Raw genomic sequence first — 11,385 nt, forward strand, 5'->3', positions numbered from 1 at the left:
AGCTTCTGAATGAAAGACAGGTGCCTAATAAACAAACAAGCAAACAATAAATGAACTGAAAAAACTGGCTTTGTGAAACCTATGAAACACACACACACACACACAGACAAACAAACATTAATCAAGCTCAGCATGTTATATGAATAAATGTGAACCTGGCTAAGTACATACATAGTCATCACATGTCCTTAAGCTGCTCTTTCTAAGCCCCAATATCGATCTATCCTTCAGTGGAAAACTAATATTCTCCTATCCCAAAAGGAAAAGCTATACCTTGAAGTTCAGATACGTGTTTTGCACATACATGATCCCATATCCAGGACCTACAGAAAAAAATGGGAAAGATTCCTGCTTGAAAATAAAGAAAGCTGCCATCAAACCTGGCACCCTGAAAAATACTGAGTTTAACAGTGTGACTCAGAATAAGCAACTTCTAAGAACGGGTTATATACAGAGGTAATAAATATGAAGAACGTTGAATTTGTAATAATTATACAAATGGTAATTTATCATTCCTGATTCTATAAAAAATATAATTTACATTAAATCCTAATGCTAAATGCTAAGATAGGGAAAACGAATAATTTTGCTCACCGCTTTCATTATGATACAAAGGGATTTAAACAGTTACCATATCTGGTAGCAAATTCAATTGACCATTACTTGGCAACAGAATATTATAGATGTTTATATCCTTTGGCACCCTCTACTGGTTATCTTATTTTGCACATGTGCAATTATATTATTGCCTTTATTTGAAATATTTTAAAATTACCTTACTTTAAGCTAATCAGTATTTAGTTGATTCCCCCACCCACTCTCCCACTCACTGAACTGGTGCAAGTTTGCCTGGAGAAAAATGGAATTGCAACTTAACCTATTGGAATGGGGAACAAATCATATCAACGAGGATTGTTTTAAATTACATACTAAGTAGGCAAAATATATATATTAAATTCCCACCAAAGAATTTAAGAGAGTTCAAGAGTCTGAGTTTGATTTCTGAGGTTGCCACGAAGAGAAGTGCATCTGGCTTCTTTTTTCAAATAATAATTAACATGTCAAACTCCCTACCACTAGATGCAATTGTTAGTTTAAATAGTTTTCAAAAGTGAAGACAGGTTCCTGGAGAACATATTCTGGGCAGCATTTGCACATGGTCTATAGATAGGGAAGCACCGCAAAAGAAGGTGATTCCTAAAATAATTGGACCTTTATATCTATAAATAACCATCTGCTGGGAACAAGCAATAAGGGAGAGCTGTTGACCTGGAGCTTTGGTTTTGCGCTTCCCAAATGAATCTAGTTGGCCAAAGATGGAAAGATAACATGGATTAGATGAGTCTTTGTCTCAGTTAGCAAGGCTTCTCTGATCTTGTGGGGGCTCAGTTGCACAGTGGGCGACTAGAGTAACTGGCCCTGCCTGGGGTCTCTTATGCTGGATCATTGGGCAGGCAAAAGAAAGAGGAACAGAGGTTCCTTTGTGCCGCCTCATCTCATGCCTGCTTTGTATGTGTTGCAGCTGCCAGCTTTCCTACAGCTTGACCCAGGATTATTCAGCTGGGCAAGCAGGAGGTAGCAGCCCCATTACATCCTCAGATTCTCCATCCTTGCCTCCCTTTCCATCAGTTGGGGAGGGGGAGAGACATAAAACAACCAGAGTGCAGCTTTTTCCTCATTATCCTGTGTTAGATAAAGTGGGTGTAGGCTGTGTTTTCATATCTGGCTGTTCCTTCTTTGCATCTCTAGAAGGAGCTCCAGAAAAAGCCTGCATAGAATCAAACCTTTCTTTACAAGCCTAGCAGTAATAACTGTCCTTCCTCTTTTGGCAGAATGGGGCTGTGCCTGGTGAAACACGTAAGCGAGATGAGAATATCAAGCGAGGCAACTGGGGCAACCAGATTGAATTTGTTCTCACGAGTGTCGGCTATGCAGTTGGGCTTGGCAATGTGTGGCGCTTCCCTTACCTCTGCTACCGCAATGGGGGAGGTGAGTACGGAGGTCAGAGCACTGTGTTTGTGGAAAGGCTGGTGAAGACTGTGTGGGAGCATGGGTCTACCATACTCTGGCCCGAAAAGTAGAAAGTTGCTGGTAGCAGAGAAGCTCTTCATGATTGATTCTTCATCCGTCTCTGCTTCAGCACAACAGGAAATGGTGGGCCTTTTGCTGTAATGTCCTAACAATCTGAGACTCAAGATGGGAAGCTATATGCTGTCTTACCTTCCTGACCAGGGGTACTTTGAATGTATTAAGTTATGATTTTCAGGACTTGTGAACCAAACCCGTCTGGGAATTCTTAAACTAATAGCCCAAACACTTCTGGAAGGCACCAGATTGGGGAAAGCCCAACTAAACTACCAATTGCATGTACTGGCGTTGAGATTATATGAAAGGACTGCTTGAAACAGCTGGGAATTACTGGCACAAATAGCGGGCTTTATCCCCATTTCGAATAAAACCTAAAATGTACTTTTTATTTCTTAATGGCTTTAAAATCCTCCATTTCCTCAATCCGAGAATAAGAAGCTGTCCTCAACTCAGGTTGTTTTTAAACCTTATCCAGTGCTTTCTTATTTTATGTTGACCTTTTATAACTGCAGATGCCCAGAACTGAATTTAACTTTGGCATATAGAGCATGACTTCTACTCCTGAAATCCTGTAAGGCTGATTTCTTCCTTTTATTCTGCCTCTAGGTGCTTTCATGTTTCCCTATTTCATCATGTTGGTGTTCTGTGGAATCCCCCTGTTTTTCTTGGAACTCTCTTTTGGACAATTTGCTAGCCAGGGCTGCTTGGGTGTCTGGAAGATCAGCCCCATGTTCAAAGGTGAGAGAGAATCAATGGACACTCCCTCAGAATACTGCCACAATCACATTCTCCATCTGGATCCTGTGTGCGCCCCCCCTTCCCGGTGTTACAGCAGGGCCAGTTCTACCATAAATCAGAGCTGAAATGTGTGGCAGGGAACACTATATTCTCCATTGTTTCAGGAAACAAAATGTCTGAGCTGAGATTTTTCAAGACACACTGGCATTATCAAATGAGAAATCTGTATCATTAGATATATTAGTATGTTTTACAAACATTTTAAAGCAGAGAATTTTAGTAGTTGGAAATGAAAGTTGCTACCCTACCCCACTTCCAGGTCAGCTACATCATCCACATTGCTTCCTGTGAATGGACTATTACTTTCTTTTTCTGAGGCAGAATTGGAGTCCTAAAGACACTTCTCTAGGGGACACACAAACAAACACACACACACACACACACACACACACACACACAGAGAGAGGTATCTCTGCAGGACAAGGAAGGGTGCAGATGACACAGCATGCATAGATGCAGTGCAGTACAGGTCCTAGTCCCTTTCTATTTACATTGCAAAATTGCGCACAAGAATGTAAATGGCAGAAATTATGTCCTCATGTCACAATGCACATTTCATCATTTGACAAAATCTCAACTTGCTGCATATGTCTTGAAAAAAGAAGAAGGAAGGAAGGAAGGAAGGAAGGAAGGAAGGAAGGAAGGAAGGAAGGAAGGAAGGAAGGAAGGAAAACAAAAAATAAAATAAAACAAACAATGGTGGATGCCTATCACATCCACTTATGACTATCCTGATCAGACAAATACATATTTCTGCCTCCAATGTGAAGAGGAACTGGAAAGAAAAGATGTCCCTTCAGCTTCCTTGCAGCAACTCTAGGATTTTAAAAATGGCTGCTGTATGCCATCCAGTTTTGATCTAACTGGCATGGAGCTGAGGTAATTAGCCAGAGGACTGGATAACTCTCAGCTATATGATGTGAACACAATTTCTAGAACCATATCTGATTATTGTTAAAACCTGATTGAATGCCTAGCAACAAACTTGTATTTTCATTTCAGAGAATTTGCTTTTTTTTTAAGGTAGAAAATCTGAAGTTCACAATAAATCCAAAAGAAAAGGTCAAAATATTTACTTCCTAGCACTAGCTTTTGCCAGATTTATTCTGCCCAGTTGTAAATGTATGAGTTATGGTCCCTCTAATCTAGATACATTACTATTCATATGTAGTCTTCTGCTTCCCACCTCATGGCTGCATTTCTGCTGTTTTGAATCTGGAAGCAGAAGCCTGTAATGTCAGTGTTTGCACTAGATATTTAATGCTAAACCACCAGCAGCCAATTCTAATTGTGGTGTTCACCTCCTTGCATACGCTTCAACGAACCATATAATGGCTTAATGGATAGTCTGATCCACACAACTGGATAGGACAATGGCTGGGTTCCAAAAACCATGCTGAACCACAAACCGCAGTATTGTTTTAGTTGCATAAACCTAATCAGTGTGTGTAAGTGTTGGCAGGACCTAACTCTGTATCATAAACTAGCCTCATGGACTTTATTGTTTCTGCTTTAAATTAAACATGCCCCTGCCAACTTACATCCTCTGTTTTACAATTCCAACATCAATGTGTTCTATCTTTTACATTTAGCAGCAAACTCACATCTCAAAATCTTTCTATTTATCTTTATACTTTATTTCCTTCAGGTGTTGGCTATGGTATGATGGTTGTCTCCAGCTACATTGGAATCTATTACAATGTTGTGATCTGTATCGCCTTCTATTATTTCTTCTCTTCAATGACACGGGTGCTACCCTGGACATACTGTAATAACTTTTGGAATACAGGAAATTGCACCAGTGTGTTGGATGTTACCAACAGCTCAATGGGTTCATCACTCAACATCACACGCATCTTCAACCAGACTCTGAAGCGCACTAGCCCCAGTGAGGAATATTGGAGGTGATAATGGGGGAAGGGAGGATAATTAAGTAAATGGCTATGGGGGGAAATGGGAATTGGTTTGTGAGAGATTTTCTTCTGTGGGAATAATCTGATCTGATCACTTCTGAACATTAGTTATTACACTTACTGGGGATGATGTTGCATATTGGAAAGATGTTGCTTCAAATGAAACAGGTAGCAGAAAGATTGGATGTAGGCAGAGCAGTGGTGGGTTGTTTGGCCAAAGCGGTAGTGGCAGCTGCAGGAGCCTCCGCCCACCCGCCCAGACACTTCTGCGCATGCGCAGAAACATTGCGCACAAGCACAAGCAAACGGTTAGTAAACTGGCTAGCAACCCACCAGTGAGGCAGAGACATATGTTATTAACGTGCTTTATAATCACAGGTAGATAAGACTAGTGCTGGACCCAAGGGATGGAAACAGTAGGGAAGAAAATAAAATCACAGTATTTTTTACTAGAGTTGAAATAAATTTATTTTGTTCCTTGAATTAGGAAATCGAAGAATATCATATTAGGGGAGCTATTTATACTCTAATAGACTTAACTGTCACCTGCATTTTAAAGAGTTTCTTATTAGAGGTCGTTGAAAACAAAATATCTCCATAAATTCTGGTGTAAGTTTGTAGTGCTGAAGTATAAACATCTATATACTGGTGTACTTAATTTTTGACTCTAAAATTTGTTCAAAGCAGTTAACTATCCCATCTTTAAAAAAATTTTCCCCTGTATTTGTTGATCTTGAGTGCCAGTTTTGGAGAGCTGTGGATGCAAATTAGTTTGGTGAATTTGCTAGAAATGGATGTAAAATGCTAGCAAATTGGAGTTTATACTCCTATCTTTTCTTCCAGGCGGTATGTACTGAAGCTCTCTAATGACATCGGGAATCTGGGTGAAGTGCGGCTTCCCCTGCTGGGTTGTTTGGGTGTCTCTTGGATTGTCGTCTTCCTCTGCCTCATCAAGAGTGTGAAATCCTCAGGAAAAGCAAGTAGTGTTCCTCTTCCTTAACTCACCTGTGTCCAAGCACTGCATATAAATCCTTTACTGCTTTTAGATTGGCTTTTGACCCCATCTGCAAACACCCTTGTCCTGGACTATTTTCCCGTTTTACATTGACATAGCACTCCTGATGTTCATCCTTGGTCACATAAGAGTGGCTTTATCTCATTCTGTGGGTTTATAATCTAGTCAAAAATGGGTATTCCTAAATACTTATTAAATTCTATATATTTGTTAAACTATAGTGGCTGCAATAGGGTATTTATTTTAAGAGCTGCGGCGGTGCAGTGGTTAGAGTGCAGTACTGCAGGCTACTTCTGCTGACTGCCGGCTGCCAGCAGTTTGGCAGTTCGGGTCTCACCGACTCAAGGTTGACTCAACCCCCCATCCTTCCGAGATTGGTAAAATGAGGACCCAGATTGTTGGGGATAATATGCTGACTCTGTAAACCACTTAGAGAGAACTATAAAGCACTGTGAAGCGGTATATAAGTCTAAGTGCTATTGCTATTAAGAGGAAGAGAGTCAAAGCTTATTTGGATAGCATGACAGGATAGTCATGCTGCTGAAATCAAAGTTCAGGGAGAAGAAATTGTTGCTGGAACCTGTTTTCTACTTGCAATATGTCTGAATGCTCTTCAACTCTCCTTTTCTCCCCCCTCTTTCAGGTGGTATATTTCACAGCAACATTCCCGTACCTGGTGCTGACAATCTTATTTGTGCGGGGAATCACTCTTGAAGGTGCAGTTAGTGGCATCACGTACTATCTGACACCACAGTGGAACAAAATCCTTGACGCAAAGGTATTTAGAGGGGATATCACAGAGGGGTTCATAAGCTGTGCAGCCCAGAGCCATATCTCCCTCTAATTCGAAACTAAAGAGGCAACTATGTTTCCCCAGTAACATCTTTTATCTTTGATAGGTATGGGGAGATGCTGCCTCTCAGATCTTCTATTCATTGGGCTGTGCCTGGGGTGGGCTCATTACTATGGCGTCATATAACAAGTTTCACAACAACTGCTACAGGTACGATGTTTGATAGAAGTGATGGGGAAAGATGTACAAAGTGATTTTTGGGTGATATATAGTAGTTCATATGTCTAGAAAGTAATCCGCATGAAAAATAGTAGGGATGTCAGGTAATAAAACTGCTAGAATCCTTGTCTCTCCCATTGTGGAGGAACTTGATTTTAAACAATGCATAGTTTTTGAGCTTTTCTTTGAAACACAGGAACTAGAAAGTTTAGTTTTGTCTTAAAGCATGAAGTGGAGCAGCCTCAAAGTACATATTAATTATGAAGATGATGCAAGTTCACATAATGTTTTGTATTAATTTGGCAAATTGAAACAGAAGTTGTGTTTTCTTTGTTCTTTGTAATTAAATAATTTTGCCTTCTTTCATCTAAGGATCTCAGAAGTGCAGGTGGCTTTCATAAGATTGCCTTTAGAAAGCACAAGTCAGATGGGTTTATATCCCATCTTACCAACAAATGATGCTCAAGATGGCTGCAAGAATTAAAATATAGTCTTCTCGAATTAACTAAAACATAGTTAAATGTAAATAAAACATAACAATAAAAATAAACCTCTCCCCTAATTTAATACCTAAACCCACTTGCACATCACACATGGGAGCCCATTCTTTAGATGCAGATCTTTCGGCTTGCTTCAGGATTCTCCTGTTCAGCTGTAGTTTTCATGAGCTCTCCCAACTTTGTGTGCCCACAGAGACAGCATCATCATCAGCATTACCAACTGTGCTACCAGTGTCTACGCAGGTTTTGTCATCTTCTCTATCCTCGGCTTCATGGCTCATCACCTGGGAGTGGATGTCTCCAAGGTGGCCGACCACGGCCCTGGTTTGGCATTCGTGGCCTATCCTGAGGCATTGACACTCCTCCCCGTTTCCCCTTTTTGGTCTGTTCTCTTCTTCTTCATGCTCATCCTGCTGGGGCTGGGTACACAGGTAAACACAGTTATTTGCAGTTTATGCTTTGGACCAATTCTAGGTCCCCAACATGTCTGAAAGCTACAACTCCAGAGAAAGCTAAATTAGTTAATAAACATATGTATGTACATATATGCCCCAAACTTGATTCATCTAGTTTGAAGGAAAGATGTTAATGGTGCTTGGAAATCATGGGAAATGGAGAATGATTACTTTGATACCGAATGACTATCATTCCAAATTCCTTTATGGCAAAGTGAGTCCTAATGAAGCTGTACCAATAGGGCAGCCTTCTGTATCCTAGATGGAATCAAGCTGAAGCTCCCATTATATTTAAGTTTTATAATCAATTCTCATGCTGACTTAGAATGATGAGAATTGTAATCATACACATCTGGACTACACCCACCTGGGAGTAGGTGGCAGGTTAAGGCACTGAACATAACTATTAGCGCTAGATTCTCCTCCCAAATAAAGTACATTTGCCCCAAGTGCCGATTCACTTAAGAAGCCCTGCTGATCTCCAATCTTTAAATTAATCAAAACTGATGCATAGGTAGTCCTTGGCTTGCACCCACAATTGAGCCCGAAATGTCTGTTGCTAAGTGAGATCGTTGTTAAATGACTTTTGCCCCATTTTACAACTTTTCTTGTCACAGTTGTTAAGTGAATTCAGTGCCATGTTTAAGTTAGTAACACAGTTGTTAAATGAATCTGGCTTCCCCATTGACTTTGCTTGTGAGAAGGTTGACTGTGGGACACGACAACTGTCATAAATATAAACCAGTTGCCAAGCATCCAAATTTTGATCCCGTGACCATGGGGATGCTGCAACGGTCGTCTGACAAACCGTCCTAAGTCACTTTTCTCAAAACTATTGTAAGTTCAAATGGTTAGTAAACAAATAGTTGTAAGCAAGAGTGGGGATTCAGCCGGTTCGGACCAATTTGAGCGAACCGGTTCTTATGATTTTGCGCAGTTCAGATAACTGGTAAAATATACCACCAACCAACAGTGATTTTATCGTTTACTTTTTCTTCTTCATTATGTTTTCCTCAGTTCTGTCTCCTGGAAACTCTTGTCACAGCCATTGTGGATGAAGTGGGAAATGAATGGATATTGCGTCGGAAGACTTTTGTGACTCTAGGTGTGGCTGTGGTGGGCTTTCTGTTAGGTATCCCACTCACCACACAGGTATGAGGGAGAGTTAAAGGGCAAGGCAGAAATAGCCCATTTTAAGGCTGAAAGGGGCAAGGCTTGCTTAATCCAGTACTTAATTGTTTTCTTTTTCGTTTGTTTCTCCTCTAGGCTGGTATTTATTGGTTATCATTGATGGACAATTATGCAGCAAGTTTTTCACTTGTGGTTATTTCATGCATCATGTGTGTTGCCATTATGTATGTCTATGGTGAGTAACTTCTGCCAATTCCATGGATTAATTGGAACAATACAAGAATGGAATACTGATGTTCCAACAGTTAGCACTTGATCAGTACAGCCAGAACTCCCCTGGGGACCTGACAGCCAGGAATACCGAAAGATTAACTATATTACATAGATCCAAGAGCAGAAAACGGCACTTTCCCTGGCTATAATTTCCTTGGAGCCTGGAGTAAGAAACAGTTAGGGAAAAGCTGCAATTGGGAATTTGTGTTCAATTCTTTCTTATAAAGAGTCCATAACTCAAATGCAGACCGGACTAATATCCAATCACAAAAATTCAAAGGATATTAAAGTTTACTCGGCTGTTGCCAGTATTTGGTTTCATTGGACACATTCACTCAGAAGACTGGATCCAAGCTGCAGATCTGATTACTTGCTCCCCAATTAAAAAAAGTTTGTAGTTAAAGAAGCAGATTACAGCAGCAGGTTTAGTACAGAAATCTGGCCTCCTCGGGCAAGTTTCAAGGGCATAAGGTTTGTGTACTAGGGAATCAAGTCATTGTGATGTCTCTTAACCATCTCCCAATCATTGCTGTTGCTATCACATTTATTACAGTATACTGAGTGAACCCATTATCCTAAAAGGGGGTGCCCCAAAAGATATTTTGCCTAATGTTCTCTGTTCTGGACATTAACCCTATCAGGCACTCTGCCAGTGGGCAATGAGAACTTGCTTCAGATGTCTTCATTGCATAGACTTTTTTTGTGCTGTGCTTTCCCTCTCAGGAGTTGTGATAGAGGTAGGGAGCAAAAGAGCCATACTGAGGAACAGGGAGAGAAACATAATGAAGAAATATACCCTGTGAACTCTTGCAGTATTCCTAGTGTCTAATTACAATACCTCCAGTCTAATCGACTGACCATCTTCTTATCCAGGGTACCGGAGCTATTTCAAGGACATTGAGATGATGCTGGGGTTTCCACCACCCATATTTTTCCAGATCTGTTGGAGGTTCATCTCTCCGGTTATCATCTTTGTGAGTATAAAGAAGTGGGACACGCAAAAGAACATAGGAGACAGGATTGGGAGTGAGGGAAAAGGGGACTGGTGACTAACAACATAACCAGAATGGAATAAAGACTAAGCTGCTTTTGTCACTGTGACAAAAACACAGTGATAAGTAAGTGGGGGAGGGGGGAGAGAAGGCCAGAGGTTTTCTACTTCCTGTGAAAAAACAAGCATGTCTGAAAAATTAAGAGAGCTTTTGAAGGTCCCTAGAATGCAAGACTAGGAATGATGCCAGGTAGTACATATATATGCTATGGTCCACCGGCAGTCTGCGGAGTTGGCAGCAGAGTCAACACAGCAAGGAGGTTGGGGAGGAACATAGGCCAGTCCTGGAGGCTGGAGACAGCTTGGATGCGGGCTCTGCATCAGAGGCAGAGAGGGGCCCAGGCCATCTGGGAGTTATGTGCTGCCTCCCGAGCCTCCAGAGTCAGACAGCAGCGAGGCAGAGGAACAGGCTCCCCCTATTCCCAGTGCACGCATGGGCAGAGCTGCCAGAAGGCAAGAACAGTTAAGACAGAAGGGACGACTTGGGTGTAAGGCTTAGAGGTGATTGGCCCCTCCCATAGGACATAAGGGAGGAGCAAAGACACATGGGACTTTCCAGGAAGCAACTTGGTTCATGCTGGTTAGTTTATCTTCTAAAACTCCATTTTGACTCTTTGCTCCGTGTGGCCTTGCCAAGCTCATTGCCATTTAAGTCTTTGGCAGCGTGTCAAAGAAGATAAAGATGGGTGCTTATCAGCCTTATTCTGAAGGACTTTTGCAGCCTACTGTAGGACTCTTTACAACTATTTGGGACTCATTGTGGGCTGTGAATGAACACAATTCACAGCCTTTGAAATAAAAAGACGGTTTTGGGGACTAAGCGTGTGCTTTTTACTGTATCAGGAAGCCTAGGTCAGAACAATATAGTTGGCTTTAATCAATCTTTTCCCCCTCTCCTTCCAGTTTATCCTCATATTTACAGTGATTCAGTATGAACCAATTACATACAACACTTATGTGTACCCAACCTGGGCCATCGCCATTGGTTTCTGTATGGCGCTCTCATCGGTCATCTGCATCCCCATCTATGCAGGCTACTACATTTTGCGCTCAGAAGGAGACTCACTGCTGCAGGTAGGACTGGGGCTTGCCGGCAACTGGGCAGAGATGCTGCTACTTTCTGGACATTATGGGTGTACTTGCCTCAGA

General features: G+C 41.4%; 1 protein-coding gene across 4 annotated transcripts in view; it reads left to right on the forward strand.

The window, feature by feature from the left end:
* The window catches only part of SLC6A9 (solute carrier family 6 member 9), a 61,754-nt gene that overhangs the window by 48,157 nt on the left and 2,212 nt on the right, over nucleotides 1-11,385 (forward strand). For all 4 annotated transcript variants that reach the window (XM_087719799.1, XM_087719798.1, XM_087719800.1 and 1 more), the window contains 11 exons: nucleotides 1,833-1,989; nucleotides 2,695-2,826; nucleotides 4,535-4,790; nucleotides 5,643-5,775; nucleotides 6,458-6,592; nucleotides 6,714-6,817; nucleotides 7,520-7,757; nucleotides 8,799-8,933; nucleotides 9,048-9,147; nucleotides 10,059-10,159; nucleotides 11,140-11,310. In XM_087719799.1, the coding sequence (XP_087575925.1) occupies nucleotides 1,833-1,989; nucleotides 2,695-2,826; nucleotides 4,535-4,790; nucleotides 5,643-5,775; nucleotides 6,458-6,592; nucleotides 6,714-6,817; nucleotides 7,520-7,757; nucleotides 8,799-8,933; nucleotides 9,048-9,147; nucleotides 10,059-10,159; nucleotides 11,140-11,310 (1,662 nt within the window). The remainder of the gene's footprint in view (nucleotides 1-1,832; nucleotides 1,990-2,694; nucleotides 2,827-4,534; nucleotides 4,791-5,642; nucleotides 5,776-6,457; nucleotides 6,593-6,713; nucleotides 6,818-7,519; nucleotides 7,758-8,798; nucleotides 8,934-9,047; nucleotides 9,148-10,058; nucleotides 10,160-11,139; nucleotides 11,311-11,385) is intronic.

Source organism: Thamnophis sirtalis, unplaced genomic scaffold (assembly GCF_051295495.1).
Source record: "Thamnophis sirtalis isolate CommonGarterSnake01/CBP01778 unplaced genomic scaffold, rThaSir2_p1.2 scaffold_7, whole genome shotgun sequence".
Lineage (NCBI taxonomy): Eukaryota > Metazoa > Chordata > Lepidosauria > Squamata > Natricidae > Thamnophis > Thamnophis sirtalis.